At 32.3% G+C, this 20,754-nt stretch overlaps 1 protein-coding gene across 5 annotated transcripts in view; it reads left to right on the plus strand.

Moving 5' to 3' along the window:
- The window catches only part of SEMA3A (semaphorin 3A), a 458,699-nt gene extending 438,215 nt beyond the window's left edge, over window positions 1–20,484 (plus strand). For all 5 annotated transcript variants that reach the window (XM_088797782.1, XM_074340665.2, XM_074340667.2 and 2 more), the window contains 3 exons: window positions 2,674–2,741; window positions 15,031–15,173; window positions 17,068–20,484. In XM_088797782.1, coding sequence (XP_088653908.1) covers window positions 2,674–2,741; window positions 15,031–15,173; window positions 17,068–17,523 — 667 coding nt within the window. In that variant the 3' untranslated portion in view covers window positions 17,524–20,484. The remainder of the gene's footprint in view (window positions 1–2,673; window positions 2,742–15,030; window positions 15,174–17,067) is intronic.
- Window positions 20,485–20,754: the final 270 nt, after the last annotated feature.

Below are 20,754 nucleotides of genomic sequence, written 5' to 3' on the forward strand. Positions count from 1 at the left end.
CATGCTTGAATAAAACTTGCTAAGATATACCTAGAACTTATCTAAAACATTATGTTAACATAAAGCAAACTCGTAACTGTAAATTGCTGTCTGGGAGACTGAATGCATTAGGAACAGACGTTTGAACATTTGATATAGTGTTATATTCAGGAGGTGAAGTTAGACTCAGGAAATTCTTAGCACATCCTAAAAGTTGTGTACAAACTTGGTTTACTTTTTCTTTAATAAAAAACAAAACATTTTCTTAATTTGACAAAAAAATAATCTCAACATATTCTCTACTACTCACTTGTGGCTACCTTTATCTGTTGGTATTTATCAAGAAATGAGCAATGATAGATGAAAGTAATATACAATATCTTGCTAATATAAACCTAAATATTAATAGTATACACATCAACTTATACAATCATAAAACAAAAATCAGCATTATCAAGCCACTGTATTTTAGGAGATATATATATATATATATATATATATATATATATATATATATATATAATGTATTTATGTGTGGTGTGTGTATATATATATATATATTTAGATTTATTTATATATGTATATATTTATAGGTGATGTTGTACAAGAAGTTATGAATGTGATTTTTTTTTTTTTTTTTTTTTTTTGCTAGTGAGGTGGGTTGTACAACATTTATTTTATTTTAAATGTTTGGGGAAAAAAGATTAGGTGAAAGAAATAACCCTATATCTACTAAAATCTATTGATTACACTCTTTAGGTAACATTAACTGTAGTTATAAATCACCTACAAGTTTATTATATAATCAGTCCATATGGATTAAAATATAGTTATTTTGTTAATGGTATTAAATGTAAATGTAGTATTAGCTTATACCACTTAATAAATGCAATTTTCTAAAGCCTTTAATATTCAGGATTGAGATAATATGATTGTATCACTTTCATATACCTTTTGTTTTGTTGGAAATTTAAATTTAAACAAAAATTTTGTGTGGAGATAATGTGTTATTGATTGAAGAAACCATGGATAGTTTAATAAATAGCAATATGAATTTTTACAGCAATCAAATTAAATTATTTGATTAAAATTTTATGATTCTTGAAATCATTAAACTCAATGGGGCTTTAAATCTGACTCGAAAAAAGTGGAATTCATGTTTTAATTAAAAATGAGTATGATTTCCTTTTCATGTGAAAGTGTATAGCATTACCTAATTTAGTAATAAGTCATTATAATTTTAAGCTAACTTGAATAAGAAAGATTAAAAATATAACTTAATTTATAATATGTTAAAAAAGCTGCATTTTATTATGTTTGAAATGTATTTATTGTATACCTACAGTCCAAAATTGAAAGAATTATCATCAACACATTTTTGTTGTTCCTTGTAGAATTTACTTAATTCAATTTCATTTGTCTTTGAAAAAATTGGTCAGAGCCCTCACATTTATCTATTCTTTGTGATGGCGTTTTTCAAAAGCTTAAATTGCAGTAAAAAGTGCCTTCCCAAATGCTTTGTGGTTCGAGTTTCACAAGTTCTCTTGTTGGCTCAATTCTGAAATGTACAACATCTGTTGATAGTCTCACCAATTCTACAAATAGAAATCTATAAATACTTTGGAGTTCTAAATTTATGAATACAGTAACAAATTCCATGTTTGCAATTCTCAATGGCCTTTGTGAGAGTTCTTTTCAGGGATGGTAACTAACTTTGCAGCAAGACAATAACCTATTAAAATAGATGCAGAAAACAGTTGGGCAAGTGTCCCCAATCTTTTCCAGTCTGTTACACATAGGCAGTCTCCATTTTTATCCTCTTTCTGGAAATACACATCCAGTTTGCAACACAATGGCTGGAGCCAACCATTAGCAAAGTGCAGAGAAGGCATCCATAATATCACGCAACTAACACAACCTGAACAGTAGAGTGTAGAAGAAATTAGTTTATTTTTTTACAACAAATTTGGCTTCTCTCAGAGGTAAATTCATTGTCTTCTCTCTCTCCTTCCTCTGACCAAAGGAAGCCCTGCTCTTCAATTTTTGTTGTTGCTTGTCTTTATTCATTTCACAGGTAAATCAGTTTGCAATTATAGCCATATGATCATTGAAGAAATGTTTTATTTTAAAAAAGGTTGATATAGCAACCAAAAAGGAAAATTAAAAACTAACTTAAAAATAGAATTCATAGTCTTAATGCTTTTAAACTTAACAAAAGTCTACTTAAGGAATTATGTATATGTATTAAGAGAAAGAGAACATCCGTGTGAATTTTAATTTTCAAGCTTACTCTCTCAGTGATCAGAAAAAATGTTTAAATCTGTTTATTGAAGAGATGGGTTGCTATTCTGTATTTTGTGCTTTTTCCTCAGAATTCAAGGTGATAAAAAATTCAGAAGTTTATAGTAGTTAGACTCTTATTAATTGACATCCAGTAGCAAAAAGCTATGTATTTTCTGTTATCACTACTTTGAAAGACTTTTAACATATTGTTAGTACATTTGTATACTCTTTCCCATCTTGATCATCTTGGCGACTGCTCTTACAGGAACAAAGAGCTGCTTTTAAAAGATCTCTCATTCAGATGTAGATGCATAAGCTCCTAGAATCTTTGCTTTTTTATTCTTAATTCTTAGACAAATTCCCAAGAGAGGATAGACATACAATAATACCTTTTAAATGTAATTTTTTTAGACGCACAAGACGACAGGATATAAGAAATGGAGACCCACTAACTCACTGTTCCGACTTACAGCACCATGGTAAGTTACAACAATTTTCATCTTTCAACCTGCTAACACCAGGACAAACTCATAAGAAATAATGCATCTTCACACACATTCATGCAGGGCACAACCGTCTCCCAGAATACTTAGACAAATGCAACAAAAGAGAAAGAAAATCTAGGAGAAAGAAAATTTTAAAGAACACAAAGCATTGAATTATGTCTTAATGGCAGGTATGATAAATTCAAGATTTTAGACTCAAGAAACTTAAAGCTCAATTTTCTCATATCAACAAAAAGAAACTAGTTTAAGTACGTTTTCATATATAGTAGCAATGTGAGAGTAGTAGGCAACAAAAAAATTCATTTAAATATATCAAAAAATGTGTGTTCTTAAAATAAGCCATGGAAAGTATTCATTAATACGCTCATGATATAGAAACAATATACTGTTTGGGAATATCCTAGTCAAATACAAGATAATTCCAATGTCTTCACACTGATTTACTAATAGGATATTCTCTTGAACTGGGGATTTTTAGGCCAAGTTCATTTTATGCCTCTTAAGAGACTGCAAGGCCTGTTTAATGTTAATTTGCTCTTTTAATGCTGAAATACCAACCAATCTTCTTTTAAAATGCAGTAAAATTGTGAAATTGCTCAGTCCTCCACTTCAGCCCTTCAACAAACATAATAATGAAGCTGTGCTTCCCTCTGCTGGGGACACTTATCAATGACATCACTGCTGATGAACAATTCATAGTTAAAAATGGCTAAAATGTAAACATTTTACATGTAATTGAATACAATTATTCCACTAACTTTTTCAGTCCCTTTTACATTAATCCTAAAAGAAAGTCTAAAATTTTTATCAGTTAACTTGAATTCGATCTACTAATTCTACATGTAGAATATTCATGTTTCATGACTGTTATGAAAGAAAACTCACTGCACAAATAGCACCCTAGAATGTACTCCACCTAGCTACCGTTCTGAAAGTCAGACCCCCTGGGATGTATGCTATATGTGCTGGTGTGTGATTCATGAATGCTCACAGGGTTGTTTGGAGAATGTCAATTCCAGGAGACAGGTAGCCATGAATTCAGCCTATAGTTTGGATCTATTTTGCTTGCAAAATTTTCTTGCCAAGGACTTTTCAGTCTGTTACTCATTATAAACCAAAAAAAGTTAACACTAAATTAGAGCAAATGCTATGAATTTTTGTCTTTGTACAGATATAGTGCATTATTGACATACCCTTCTTAAATATCTCAAATGACGTAATTCAGTTGGAAAACAAAACATGCACTAGTCTTCCATTAATCTATTTCATGTAAAATACTGACTTATGATCAACACCATTTAAGCAATGCTGTATTATGAAATATTAATTGTATTAAAGAATTATTTGTTTAGCTATGGAGAAGCTAGCTATAATAACTAGAAGTAAAAAAAACAAGACAATGTAATCAGAGCTCATTTTGGGTCAAACTTAATCTCCATATCAATATGGACCTTGTTATTTTGCTCATTCTCATATCTCTAGAGCTATAACAGATGCAATATCATGAATATCAGTGATAGTAAATATCATGTAGGTATTTAATAAATATTTGTTGAATGAATGATCTAAATATTTCAAACTATAGCATAGATACTTGTTTTTGTTTTTCAGTAATTTGAACTAAATAATATCTATTATTTATTGTGAAAGTAATTTAAGTCATACATTGTTATTATTAATGCCATCGTACCCAGAAATAAAATCCCTTAAGAAATATCAACCAATCAACTAACTAATAAACAATCATTATACACCATTATATGTTGGATACTATGCTATCTTTTGAAGATTGCTGGAGAATTTTGTGTATAAATATATATTTTACCAATAATTTTTAATATAATACAATATTTTACAATTTTAAATGTTTTACGGCTACACCTATTTGTTTAACAATCCAGTCTCTTCATAGACCCAGTTAGTATTTTTTTTAATTATATATATGCTGAAATTTTGAGAGTATATATACAAGGAAAACCTGACCAAATGCATATTTATTTTTTTTAAGTGTGACATTGGATAAATTAACATTGACTGTTGATTGAATAGGTATTAAAGAGTTGATCAGATTTTAAAGTTGTGTTTTGATAAAATTAGAGTGGTAAAAGCCTTGTAAAAATTGAGAATATAGAATCGTTTAGCTGTAGAAAGTAAAATGAACGTGAATCAGTTTTTCTCCTGATTTTTCCATCGGAATGTACACTGTAGGGAGTAAAGGGGGTTGCTGTGGTTCATTGTTACTGGGGCGTGAGCACGTGCATCTGTATAAACAACTCAAAGTAGATCCCTATGATATATGGGAGGACATGGTAAAATGGTCCAAGAAGCTCTGCAGCAATAAACTATTCCTTTTTTAAAGGCCTCTTTATTCCTTGTCTTCTTGTACCAAGCATAAAAAATATACACCAAAGATTATAGGAAATTTCAAATATTTGGAAAGTCAGGCATACCCATATGGCCAGGCTGCGGCCTACCATTAGGAACCAGTGAATATTCTTGGAATGGGTGTTATCAATATTTGAAAGTGAAATGGGCAAAAATCCAGAGTCCAGCCCTGTTAAGTCATGTATATTGTCTTGCTAATGTCACATTGAATAAAATATATGTGCTCATATGGAAACATATAAAGATATGAGATGTTTTCACAGAAAGCTGCTAAGCAACTTGAAGCCAAATATACACTTCAGAACAATCAGTTCCAGCTGTAATGGTAAACATAATTTGTAACACTCTATATTTTACATATCCTGAGGTTTTAATAGAGACAATATATAAAATAACTCAGAATTAAGTGGAAGAATTTTACTCTCGATGAAACCTTTAGCACTCACTCAGTGCTCTACTCCCTCTCGTGTAAAGGCAGCACTAATGGTGAGCTCTCCTAAGTGAAACAGAAACATCCCGTTTCACTTCCCTTGATCCAGCATGCTCTCTCCTCCATTACTGGTGGCCATTTACCTAGGGACATTTTAGTATAAAACCCTAAATATATATGTGCTGGCAGATCTTCTCTTCCCACTCACACCTCATCCAGAATGCTAAGGAGAAAGCTCAGGTTGTTTGCAATATGTCTCCTTCCCTAAAATAACTGTTGTGCCCCAAATTGGAGCTGGTCTGAATTTGCATTCAAGAGCACCAGTGGCTGAATCAATTTCCCTTTAAACTACCTCCCATGCCCCTTTCTTTGCTGAACAAGAATGAGCTATACTATGCTCTGCGTGTCCAGAGAACAAAAACTACACCACGAGTAACATTTTTAAAAAAATTAACATCATTTCAGATTTTTGACTCTTTGAAATATTTTATATCCTAACCTCTAGTTTAATGCTGTCATTGAACTTTACTTTGTAATAGTTCTCTTGGCTCTTCTATGTACATGCATTTCCTTTCTTGCACCCCGTAGTAAAACATACACAGAATTCAATTTTCTTAATTAACTCCACAATTAGCTCAAATTATGTTTTGGTTGGCATCAAAATCATTTCAAAATTTCATAAAATATTTTTGGCAGTGTCATCTTTATTGTCTGCAGAGCTGTAATTTAGTACTTTGTAGCAACAGTAATCTGGTCTGTGCTTTCGCTTCATAGAAAATCCACTATGAATCTGAGCGTTTAGCCCCAAGAGAAGCTTCAAGATTTGATAGACAAGCATGGTGTCAGCTTTAAAAAATAATCCCTCACTTTAATAAATTAACAAATTGCATCAAGTCTAAGATGTCACTGAATGCAAGATGCAGCATTAGTTTATGTACTGCTAAGAAAGAAAAATTGCAAAAGATAGGCGCTACTAGATCATCCCAACATCAAGCCCAGACACAGTATATTTCAGTATCAGCACAAAGGGGAAATACATTTTCATGCAGAAGAAGATAGCAAGGAAATATGCTTGTTTCAGTCACAATTGTGGGTAGTGAAAAAGGGATAAAAGTACTCCTTGGACCACAGGGTGGTACTCATGACGGTTGACTTTCTGAATTCACACCAATAATAGGCGCACCAAAAATCTCAGACAAGATTTTAGTTTGAAGGGGTATCAGGTTAGTAGAAATTCATTGTCTGGCAGAAGAACACAATTTTTCTGGAAGAAAGCAACTTCAACTCAGATCAAGAGTAACTGTAAGACACATTCTGATATCAGAGATCTTAAAATATAAAGAAGTGTGCATCTAGAATGAGCTTACTACAGTATTATCGTCTATGACTTTTGTGAACCTTTTTTGAAACTATTTTCACTGGAGATGATCAATCATCGCAATAGTCATCACCTTAGGCAAATAATCCAATTTTTCATAGTATATGTGTGCAAGACATGCACATACAACCTGAATAAGAAGTTGTTTGCAGTATGTCATTCCATCATTGTTCTTTATTAAAGTCTTAAATATGTCATCAGAGGTCGTCCAAGTGTCTTACACCTGTAATTTAACCATTGTAAATGGAAAGTTTTTAAGCATGCTGTATTTTTTAAGTTCTAAAACTTATCAGGACAATATATGAAAATGCAAGATGGTATTTTCATTAGTGTTTATGGAAGATTTCTGCTTTAGCAAATGGGTGTTTTCCATCATCTCCTACCATAACTCTTGGGAAAAAGTAAATTAAACATCAAAGTTCATGTTTCCTGTTTTTAAATGTACAATTTCCTATGATAATTTAACTCGGGTACATAGATTATGTGGGCTTTCCTGGTAAAACATCTGCTGTAAAATTACGAAAATAAGACATGTTCAATATTAACTAAAACAATATTATAGATGTCTTCATATTGGTGTGGCTTTTTAAGTTATGTCTTCATATTGGTGTGGCTTTTTAAGTTTCTGCCTGCTCTATACTAAGAAGCATTGCTGCCTCTGGCATCACAAGATATCAAGCACAGTATTAAATGTAACTATTCAAATGGCTTCATAGTTAACTTAATAATACCTCAATTTCATTTTCATATTTTGAATTAATAAATCTCTAAAATATAAGATACTAGTTACTCTCTTTGAAACAATAATCACTTATGAAGAATAAAAATAAAACCCTGGTCATATCTATCTATCTATCTATCTATCTATCTATCTATCTATCTATCATCTATCTATCTATCTATCTATCTATCTATCTATCCATCCATCCATCATCTATCAATCCACCGACAAGAACATTTTAAACACAAATCCACAGGAATCTGTGGATTCAAGGAAGATTGGCAACTACTTTAATTATAAAATTTTAAATGCTGTGCACTGGTTGATACCAGAGACAGATACCAATACCAGAGACAAATCTTAATTTAGAACATAAAACAAAGTAGTTTAAAATTTAAATTAAATTATTTATCTCAGCAGGTTGATAAATTATAAGTTTAAATTTTCTCTAAGGTTTCATTAATTGAATCCTTTTTTGTACTTGACAAAGATTGTATTAAACACATGGACTTTAATATATATGTGTGTGTGTGTGTGTGTGTGTGTGTATGCATAAATTTCTAGGTTCATTCATGCATACATGCAAATTAGTATTCAACAAACAGAGAAACTAGTTGGTATCACAGAAAACATTGGAGAAGCATTGTCCTAAGCATTATCTTGGTAAATAAACAAGATTCCTGTTATATAGCTTAGTAATACTATAAAATTTGTTTTTAAGTGCACTACAATATATAAGATTAAATGAATTGTTAACCCCCTTAATAGTCAGGTCCAAAAAATATGCACGAATGTTAAAAATTAATTGAATTTTTTTTTCTTTTCAATTTCTTTATTTTTAAATATTTTGTGTGCCCAAGAGTTATTAATTCAACTTTGAAATGTCTTTTCAGCCAGTGCTACTTATAAAGCTATAATTCATCCACTTGCAGCCAAATTAGAGTCTTTTCTACTGATAAAGTCCCTGTTTATTTCTGGAGAAAGTCATCTAGAATCTAGTAAAGAAAACCCGAGAAATGATGTTTTTACTCAAGAAGTGTATATCTGCAGTTTTCTATGTCACCAAGAATTGATGAGCAACACTTCCTTTCCTTCTTCGCTTGACCTCTAATAGTGAATATTAAGAAAAAAATTTTACTGTAAAATATTAAAATTACACTGTGATAAAAATAACTGGAATTAGATTTTATCTCTATGTAGTTCAGCAACTATTTGCTAAATATTTAAAATTATTTACAACCACTTGTCCCTCCCCCAAATTAAGTTTTACTTTTATATTCATTATTTACAAAATGCAAGTTTTCAATAACCTAGGGGGAAGGACATAAAAAATGATAACAAAAATCAAATAGTTGAATAAATATGTGGTTCACTACCTCATCCATCTCTGACTTTTCTACATGACATCAATTTTTCTAAGATTGTTAAATTATTAACATTTCCATCTTGGGAGACATTTATGGGGTTAAAGTGGAATAAATGGAGAGCTGAAATGTGATGCCTTCTGTTTTTGCTATATTGGAAGAGAATCAAATACTAAATAAGGCCTTAGCAACATGATATTTCTGGCTAAATGATGGATATCATGACTTTTTGTTGTTACAAAAGGAAGCAATTTATTTAACTTCTTTCTTTCCTCCCATTCTTTCTGGTTTATTAGGCTCATTTCATTTCCATAAATTATCCCACTAAAAGAGGAAATGATTAATTGAAGATTGCTTCCTTAAAAACATTATTTCTTATCATTAACAGCTGCAATGTATTGTAACATTGTGTTATTCAAACATACTGTGGTGCTTTTAAAACAATTTTAATGTTTATCGCTCTCAATTATTTTGCTCTAACTCTTCAATTCAACCCATGAGAATTCATTATGCCAATTTAACAATTATATACTTCTTGTCTACTAGTAATTTTCATGACAAAAGTTTATATTCAAAACAGTTGGTTTCTTCTAAGTGTGAAATATATTTAAAAATTGATTAAAATGAGATTCCTTTATTTCTGGAAATCTACAAGTTTACTTCTTGGCATGGACATTATTTAGAGAGAGGTATAGTCCCTGGAGATGTGAGAATGTACTCATGTGATTTATCAAATCTCTTTCTCTACTTATTATCCCATATTTAGATTTTTTGATATTGGAGTACATTTGATTAGTCATCATCTTCCCCCATCAGATCTCAAAATCAATGTTGTAACGTTCTAAAACTTAACAAATTTAGTAGATTTGAAATTTATATGTAACATTTGTTTAATATCATATTCTGACATAATCAGAGTTATAAACTCTACGCCCTTTTTAATAAATTAAATTTTAAATCATTTTGAATGAAATTATGATAACTGTCTTGAGGATGTCAAAGCTACATGAGATTTCAGCTTTTAAATACAGAGTTAATAGTTATCTGGATTTGCCATTCACCAGACATCAGCTAAGAGTTTATCTATGCCTCGTGCCAGGATTGTAGAATACACAGTATGGAGGAAGATAACCAGATGAATAAATAACTGTAACAAATAAGACTCCATGTGCTATAAACACATATGCAAAAATAGATTTTTAGGAAGCGCAAAAGAGGAAATACTTTCTTTGATGGAGATGAGGGAGTAGGATTGATGTTGGGAAGGAGTTCATAATTTGTCTTAGTATAAATTGTCAGTAAAAGATTAAGTTTTGAACAGTTGAAACTCTCATAAGAACAGAAATAACAATATCTCACATATTTATGACAATTTCTGTGTCCACACATTATACTGTTATTTTCATGTAGATATATTTTAAGAACGACAACAAAAAGATGTTAAAATGTGTTATAAAAAATTTTTATCTGTAATAATAAATGACCTATTTCAGACAATTTTCAATTGTTTGATTAAAAACAAAGGTAAGATAAAGCTATCAGTAATGTCACACAGGCAAAGCAGGTGTGCTGACAGAAAACAAAACCAGGCATACAGGAAGAACATATTTACCAAAAAGTTATTGGGGTAAGATATAAAATTTTCTAACAGTTTTTTTGTTTGTTTGTTTTTGCCAATGTAGAGAGGGAAATATGATCAAGAGATGAATCACAAACTTCATTTTAAAAAATCAATTGTTCAAAATAATCTCAATAATTCCTAAAAACTAACACCAGAAAGAAAAAGATGAATATCAAGAAACACTACCGTGCAATGAACACCATACTCAGTAACATCAGACATAAACAGCAAATCCATGCAGTATTACTTATGTGTTCCCTCAACATAGGTCAGAGGGACCTCACGCAACACAATTCTATAAAATTATTTATATCATGGGATTAACACAATGTGTTCCATGTAAACTGCTCTCAGATCAACTAATGCAGATCAACTAATACCCTGAATATGCAAGATTTCATATCCTTCAGGAAATCTTTAATGAACAAGGTTTTCTTAGTTGAGATTTTGATTTATATTGTGCAATTATGAATTCAATAGTATATGCTTTGAAAAATACTTATGGTGTTATAGAGAACCCTTTGCTTTAATAGTCAATATGATAGTGTGTTTGCATCCCAAAGAACATTGAAAATCTAGTAAGGTTAGAAGACAAGATTCAAAATATTCTTCCGGTCTGTAAGTTTTTTGTTTGTTTGTTTGATTGATTTTTTTTGAGAGAGATTGAGGGACAAGGAGAAGAAAGGAGGGAGATCTTAAAGGAGGGAGAGAGAAACATACTATTACAGGACCTCTAATGTTTCCTATGTTGTACAATGCTTACTCAAGCAGTTGGGGTAGTTAGGAAAGGGATTGGATATTTATTGAGTGCCTTCTAATCATTCTTTCTAAAATACTTATTGGGTATCTGTTTATTCAGTGTCAGATGTGAGAAAATTAACAGAAAAACTGTTTACAGGTTGTTACATCTGAGCACCCCAATATACGAATACTTAGCAGAGGCTATTTTAAATGAAAGTTCTGGTCCTAAATCAAGAGTTGCTGGTGATAGAAACATTCTTCTAGTGAGGAATTAACAGAGAAAACTGTATTCAATGGAAATTTAGTTTTTGCAATTCTACTTTTTCTTTGGACAAAAAGAGAGTTATAAAGGGCCAAGTTAGAGGAGAATGAATCCTTACGGTACTGGCAAGAGTAGTTATCAAGGCAAACTAACTAAAGGCACCAAGCTGGAGTACAAAATACACCAGTTGTGGTACATATCTCATTCAGGTGGAAAAGTACCTGAAGGTCATAATATCTCCTAAAGAACTCCATGAACTTTGGCTATAGTAAATTAAAAACAACTTGGTGTAAGTTCTTGATTAATACAAATATTATTTATTTTAGATTCTACTATTAATAGGTAAGTAGCAGGTAAAACAAAATATTTTGTAAATATAAGAAAACATTTACTAAGAGAATCCCTGCATGTCCATGCGTGCGTGTGTGCGTGCGTGCGTGCGTGTGTGTGTGTGTGTGTGTGTGTACATTAGGAAACGTTTGCTATCACCAGGGAAGATCCTGAAGTGAAACTAAAACCTGAGCACATTTCCCAGGATTGTAAGAAAGGTTAGCGGAAAGCTCTCTAGGGACCATATAGTATGATTCAATTAATTCGGAAGAAGACAACTTAGTGAATTTTTTTTTTAAAAGGTACCTAATTGATGTTATATTAATATGAAACTCTCTTTTTTCTTATTATACAAGTTGCATTGTTTTTCTTAGTTCTGGGGCAACTAGTGTACTGAAGTATTTAAATAGAATTCTATATGTGAGAGCGATAACTTACTTATACCTTATATTTCTATAGATATTTATAATAATGTAGATTAGGTGAGAGAAAAGTCAGTTATTATCATATATTTCTACAAGAAAAGTAGACCTGGGAGGCATGGCTGATAAACCAGATCAGTGGATCACCATGTTGTTTGTATCTGAATTCGGTGAATTTTTTTCTATGTGTCATGCTGTCATATTTCTTAGGATTTGTTAATATTGAGAGATTAAATAAAAAGTCTCTTCCTAAAAGTAAAATGATTTATTTAATGATTTGTTTTTTACTTTTTTATTTTATTGGAGTAAGAATACCTAACAGGAGATCTATCCTCATAACAAATTTTTAAGTGTACAACAGTGTATTGTTCATTATAAGGACAATTTTGCACAGCAGGTCTAAAATCTTATTGATCTTGCATAACTGAAACTATATACCCATTGATTAGCAACTCCACATTCCCTTTCCCCCAGTCCCTGGCAACCACTATTCTACTCTCAGCTTCTAGGTATTTGACTACTTTGGATACCTCATATAAGTGGGATCATACAGTATTTGCTCTTCAGTGACTGGCTTATTTCACTTAGCATGTCCTCCAGGTCCATCCATGTTGTTGTCTATTGCAGATTTCCTTCTTTTTTTAAGGCTGAATAATATTCCAACTAAAAGGATTTCTAAATCAAAACAGTTTAAACTGCATAATGATTAGCGGAAAAAATGTATTCAATGTAAACTGTATTGACCTCATATGTGACAAGGCATTCTGATTGTTCAAGGAAGCTGATTCACAGGAGACTTTCCAGCCCTTATTGGGCATAGAGATTCAATGTATCTCTATCCAGGGAAGCAGATATCCAGCAAACTATCAGAGCAATATGTGCCATATCTATTCAATCAAAGATATACTAATAATTTCAGAGGGAAAAGAAAAATACTACCATATTCAATGCAGATATTGAAAAAATAAATAAATAAATAAATAAATATATATATATATATATATATATCCAATATGGAAAAATGACTGAATCAGTTAAATATTGTTTCTTTACAGTTTAGTCATTTCGTGTGTGTGTGTGTGTGTGTTTCCTATTTCTAGGGGATTGATCTTTTAAATAAGACAGGACAGATACTTCTCAATGTTAGAAGGATTCTATTTCATACCTAGGGCAATAGAGGAAAAGGCACTGAGGTTGACATCCCTGAAGACAGAAAATGGAGGCAGAAATTTGATTGTAGGCAGAGTGAGACATGGAAATAATGGACATAGGCTTTGGACAGGAATTGGGTGGAAGCAGGCTTTGGAAAATTTGAAACCTAGTGAGAGCAAATCATATTGTCTATGACAGTCTAAAGTACTCACTTGATTATAACAACAGTAAAACTGTCACAATGATGCCAAAAAAGGGGGGAAACTTGTTTAAATTAAAAATCTAGTTAAGTTTGAAGTAGAGAGCAAAAAATTTTCATCTGTCTACACTGTCAGCCCTCTGTTCATGTGAAAATATATTTATTATTTTCTAAACTAATTTAATGAGTTCCAGATTGTACAGGATGTCATCATAGAAACAGGATTATACAAGATAATAAGGAGGTGTTTTTTTTTTCTCTAAATGAGTTTTACCTAGACTCCCTGTGTCGTACTTTTGATCTTAACTGTGTTTCATTTACCACATTGAAGTAGGTTACATAAAGGGTAAAATAATAGAAACTTAATCAGGAAACAGTTTTTCTTATTGCTGCATTTTATTATATACTTTTGCCATATTCTTTAGCCTAATTCTTGAAAATAATAAAAGATGTGTCATTTTAAAATGGGGACAATTGAAACCACATTGCCTTGTATCTGTGAATCTTTCTTCTGAGCCATCCCAAACATTTCACACCAATTGATCTCCAGAACAAATTCATGGATTGTTTAGGGGTTATTAGCAGGACATGTAAACTTTCTGAACTTTACCTTTTGTAAAATACTAGATAAATATTGGTTGGTGAATTTAATTTTACAGATGAAAAACAAATACAAACAGGAATAATCTTGTTTCTAAAAGCCCATCCAGATTGTACAGGATGTCATCATAGAAACAGGATTATACAAGATAAGAAGGAGGTTTTTTTCTCTAAATGAGTTTTACCTAGACTCCCTGGGTTGTACTTTTGATCTTAACTGTGTTGCATTTACCAATAACAAATAACTTTTACCAATAACAAAAAATTTACAAATAATTTCTCTGCTAGAGAATAATATATGAACTGGCCCCATTAGAGCATAGAGTTTTAGACTGAAAATAATTTCTTGGAGAGTATTATTATGGCATATAAAAATGTATATACTGCATGCATGACTAAGGCTGTTAATGTAATGCTATTTTCTGGTAGACAAATATCCGCATATGATTTATATAACCCATACCACAATAATCAGTCTATTTTGATAACTTGGGTTCTGAAACCTTACATCTTCAAATTTTCTGCCATCTTCAATTAATTTGGAAAAGACTTCCAGCTTGGCAACAAATTTATCTCCTGAATTTCCAAATAAATACTTTGGAAAGTTGAGTTTACTTCTCTTACATTTTCTTGTTTCATTTCCTCATCACTGGACAGATAATCACCATGGCCATAGCTTTGAAGAAAGAATCATCTATGGAGTAGAAAATAGTAGCACATTCCTGGAATGCAGCCCCAAATCACAGAGAGCTCTGGTCTATTGGCAATTTCAGAGGCGAAATGAAGAGCGAAAAGAAGAGGTACAGGAATTAAATTGACTGGATTATTTCTTTCTAACATATACTAAGTGACCCCAGCATGGTTGACTTGAGGGGGAAAAGAGTATCTTTATCCTTTTCTTTTCTTTTTTTTTTTAAAGATTTTATTGGGGAAGGGGAACAGGACTTTATTGGGGAACAGTGTGTACTTCCAGGCCTTTTTTCCAAGTCAAGTAACTCCTTTCAATCTTAGTTGTGGAGGGTGCCGTTCAGCTACAAGGTGTTGTCCTTTCAGTCTTAGTTGTGGAGCACGCAGCTCAACTCCAGGTCCAGTTGCCGTTTCTAGTTGCAGGGGGCACAGCCCACCATCCCTTGCGGGAGTCAAGGAATCGAACTGGCAACCTTGTGGTTGAGAGGACTCTCCAACCAACTAAGCCATCCGGGAGCTCAGCAGCAACTCAGCTCAAGGTGCCGTGTTCAATCTTAGTTGCAGGAGGCAGAGCCCACCGTCCCTTGCAGGACTCCAGGAGTTGAACCAGCAACCTTGTGGTTGAGAGCCCACTGGTCCATGTGGGAATCGAACCGGCAGCCTTCGGAGTTAGGAGCATAGAGCTCTAACTGCCTGAGCCACTGGGCTGGCCCCACCTTATCCTTTTCTTAACCCAATGACAACTCATTCATTACACAAATATTCACTGAAGCGTGATTATGTAACAGGCTTTGTGCTAGGAGTTGGAGAAACAAAGGTGAACTGGAAGAGTTTTGTCCCGGAAGTTCTTCGTGGATAAATTTGAAAGTCATCTTTTTTTTTTTTTCCTGTGTTATCTACGAGGCAATTACGTTATCTATATTTGCATATAGGAAAAAAAATCCTCCTACTAATTTTAACTTTTCTTCAATTAATTCCACTATCTAATGTATATTCCTTTCTCTATTCACTTCCATCTCAAATGGGGAGGGAGCTTTTGGGAAGGGAGTAGTAGATTTAGGATGAAGGATCTAAGGTCCCAGATTGAACTCGGATATGAACTCTGTCTGCATGTTGCATCAGACAGATCTTTCTCCTCAATGGATACATTTATTCTTCTGTGAAATTAAAGAATTTTACAGAGAAAATCTCAGTGAGTACTCTGAACCTTGAAAGCTTTTTAAAAGCATTAAGGGTAACCAGATTATGTGGGTGATTTGTAAATGCATTATGTGCAGATAATTCTACAAACATAATCTGAATATAAAGGTGGAAATCCTCTTATTACCTTTCTTGACATTTGAAGCAGTCTTTAAATATGTAATCACATAACACAAATGTCAAGGTTGCTTTTAGACATTTACCAGCTTAGGCTTTCAGAGATCTCTGTTGTAAACTGTATTCAAAATAAAAGTGAGGTTAGATATGGTCAAGAGCATATCTTAATTTTTATGTCACATCTAAGGCCTAGGAAATTGAATAAATAATTAATTAAATATGTAACCCCATGCTTTTTTCTCCTTCCTCAACTGGTGATTTTTGTTTTTGTTTTTGTTTTTCAAATCAATGTGGTTCATTTTGATACCACCTTGTTTTCTAGTAGCGTGGTTCTGTATTTCCAATTCTAATATTTAATGTTAACTTTCTCTTAAATATTTATATGCTTTCTTCGAAATATATAAAATTTATCTTCGTACTTTCCTCCCATTACCATGCATATTTTAAATTATTACAATGAGAAATTTTATTAAAACTATTAGACAACCCATATTTTGCAATGCATCTTAAAAACAGTTGACAGAAATTTATAACTTTTTTTCTGATGGGAAAATGCTATCATGCTTCTTAAGCTAGAAATTTTATTAACTGTTAAAATGTTCCTGAATGCATAATCTAAATTTCTACTGACACAGAACTTATATTTCTTTTAACTACGTATGTTTTTACTGCCCTTTTTTCCTCTGCTAGATTAGAGTGGATGATCATATCATCAGAACAGAGCAAGGTCTTCTCCTGCGCAGTCTACAGCGGAAGGATTCAGGCAATTACCTGTGTCATGCCGTGGAACACGGGTTCATGCAGACTCTCCTTAAAGTGACCCTGGAAGTCATTGACACGGAGCATTTGGAAGAACTTCTTCATAAAGATGATGATGTAGATGGCTCCAAGACCAAAGAAATGTCCAATAGCATGACACCGAGCCAGAAGGTCTGGTACAGAGACTTTATGCAGCTCATCAACCACCCTAACCTGAACACCATGGATGACTTCTGTGAACAAGTTTGGAAAAGGGACCGAAAACAACGTCGGCAAAGGCCAGGACATAGTCAAGGGAACAGTAACAAATGGAAGCACTTACAGGAAAATAAGAAAGGTAGAAATCGGAGGACCCACGAATTTGAGAGGGCACCTAGGAGTGTCTGAGCTGCATTACCTCTAGAAACCTCAAACAAATAGAAACTTGCCTAAGACAATAACTGGAAAAAATGCAATATACATGAACTTTTTTCATGGCATTATGTGGATGTTTACAATGGTGGGAAATGCAACTGAGTCCCACCAATTATAAATTAAGTCCATGAGTAACTTTCCTAACAGGCTTTCTTCCTAATACCAACATGTAATTGAGGTCAGGGGAATGCAGATGTTCACTTTAGCAGACTTAATGTTTCCTATGGGATTTCGTTGTACAGGTTTCGCTTTCTTCTTTGCCTGAGAAATTAAAATGTCATTTGCCATATTGCCATCTAAAGAAGAAAAATTGCATCAGCAAAGCCATTTTATTGAACTAAAACTTTAAAATAAACTGCATGGATTTAGTAAGCTGATGAATATTCCAAAACGTAGTTGGATTCAAGGATATTTTTTGTCTACCAGCACTTGTGTTTATATGTACTGGAGGAGTAAAATGATACTGAATGAAATGGTCTGTGGAAATATAAAAAAACATAAACCATCCATCATCCAGAAGAAAAATGGAATACACTGATCTACTACTGATGTCTTCTTTCAGCTTTGATCTAAAGATGTATTTTATTAAAACTATAATTTAAATGTACCATGACAAATATGCAGTAAAATTTAGCTCTTTTCTAAGCTAGAGTAGGTTTTTTTCTTACAATAATTGTGCTATATAGTTTTGGTTTTAAAAATTCCAATTGTGTGCTGCTTTTTTTCAACATTTTGTTTTCAGTTCTGCAAGAGGGATAGCTGATACTGTTTTAGAAACATATGTACATCATTAACAGTTAATTCTTAAAACCCAGATGTAAATTATGCTTTATGTCTCTGAGGATTTCAAGCAAATAACACCTCCTCTCCTTTAAGTATTATCTAAAATAATTTTAACCTGCATAATGGTCTTAGAAAAACAAAGCATTTAACCAGCAAAATAGGTAAGAAACAAATTGATTTATTAAATGCATTTTGTTGTACCTACTGTATCAATGAGAAAAAGAACTGCATTTTTCATGAAATTAATAAGCATTATCTTAATATAATATTAATAGAGAATGTCTCTTAATTCTGTCCTTGAATCCCTACATGATATTTGGAAACTGTCTCGTGCCATTCCATTAGGAATTACATCTGTGTCACCTAATTTTTTTAGAAGAGAGAGATCAGTACTTTTCAGAACAATACCTTAAAAGCAAATTTCTCAACTCTGTTTACATTTGTATCAGCTGCCTCTTATCTTGCATTGTTTTAAGACAATTATTTGTCTAAAGAACACTAATTCTTTTCATATCAATGGGAGTGAATTTTATACAAACTATTTTCCAGGACACAACCCATACTTAAAACATGTAAAACTCTTTGTCTCCTACAACAATTTATATAATAATGTAAAAGATTATTAATCAAGGGCTTGCCTGCTTCATTGTTCTAAGATGATTTCTTGAGAGTCATTGACATCAAGGTGTAAAAACCATCAGCATTTCAATAGTTTCTTTTGCACTATTCTCACCTTACCAGCAATCCCACCCTAGGTCCTTCATCATGCACAAAAATGAAAAAAAAAAAAAAAAAATCCTATTGCTAATGAAAACAGCATTGAAATTCTAACCCTGCCTTGGGATTCTAATTAACTCAGCATTAATTTCTCACCTCAGACTGCAGTGGGTTTTCTAAAAATTCTGTATCAGCTGAAATATTTCACAGATGGAAGCTCATGTTACAGTTTTAATGATTACTTTGAATAAACCATTTGTTGACACTTGCTTTAAATGAGAGCCTAAAAACTTTATATATTTAAGAAAGTATTACTTTTAGAAGTACATCCCCAAATGGTTGCTGAATTTTAAATTATTTGAAGGACACACTCATGTAGAGGAAAAAAAGTTTGAAATATTAATCAAAAAACAAAGAGTGCTCCCAAAATAGGCCATTCTTTTATTTTTATAGACTATCTTAACAACACTAAAATTCGGTGTTGCATTGTGTTCTAAATTTGCAACTGAAACAAATTTATTTGCAGTAACAGAAGTATCTTATTTCTTATCAGTCTTCAAAAATAAGGGATTTGAAGGGATAAAGATCGTATACTAACTTCAGGGATAACTCCCAATATCCGAATGCATCCTGTTTAGCATTATGAAATACTATAGAAGGTCTAGATTTCAATGAAATGAAACAAAAACTAACAAATCTACTGGCATGTCTTTATAAACCATCAGGTCTAAGTTTTCAAAGAGAATTATAGCTATAACTTGCAGGTAAATAACTCTTATTACAGTCATAATCTTCTGCCAATGTGTATTGAGAGGGGACAGGTTGCACGAAAAATAATTAATGTCCCACTTAGTTTTAATAGACTTTGGCATATGCATGTATCATCAGAGTTGAAACTATGTTGAGAGACTCATGTGAGATTAAGCAAATCAGGACAGCAATCTTAAAGTAGGAAAAGGTACATCTCAGCAGAGAAATTACTGCCCAGTTAAAATCAAATGTAAAATGTAAATGCATGTAAATGCACACTTAATGCTACTTTTTATGTATTATTTAGTGATTTTCAATGGTATGTGTTTAATATTTTTGCTACCTACACATTAGGCAAAAGAGATGTAAATAATTTTGAAAAGAAGAAACCAGTGTAAAATGCAACTTTTTATAGGTACTCTATTTCAGTGTGTTAAACATCATCATAAAATGCCAGATTTTCCCACACAGGTAACAAGGTGGTTTATGTGCTATTTAAGGACAGAAGGTGTGTGCCCATTCAATAAGCATGTTTTTGCCAGGTAGTAAATATGTTCCATATCTGTATTTATCACTGCATTTCAGATAGGAACTAGAAAACTGGAGAGAAAATGTAATGAAAGTGCTGCTGTAAATTATTCCTTTTAGCATGTATTCAGTTGCTAAATACACATTTCTTCAAAATATTTGAATTCAGATGTCTTTACTGTTCCCTCTAGCATATGGTGTCAAGGAAAGTAAGTTTAGAAAACGTTGAGAACCAGTCAGATTGCTACAGAATCAGCTAGCAGATTTCTTCATTGTCGTCATCTGTAAACTGGGTTCTATATTTATGGTGATGATGTGAATTCTTATGCCCTTTAAATTAAATATTATTTTTATATCATACCTAAACAGGAAATATGGAAATGAAATTCTATAATGTGTCATTATCATAATCAGTGTGGTATCATT

The sequence above is a fragment of the Rhinolophus sinicus genome, chromosome 4 (assembly GCF_057876585.1).
Source record: "Rhinolophus sinicus isolate RSI-liver-muscle chromosome 4, RSI-T2T, whole genome shotgun sequence".
Lineage (NCBI taxonomy): Eukaryota > Metazoa > Chordata > Mammalia > Chiroptera > Rhinolophidae > Rhinolophus > Rhinolophus sinicus.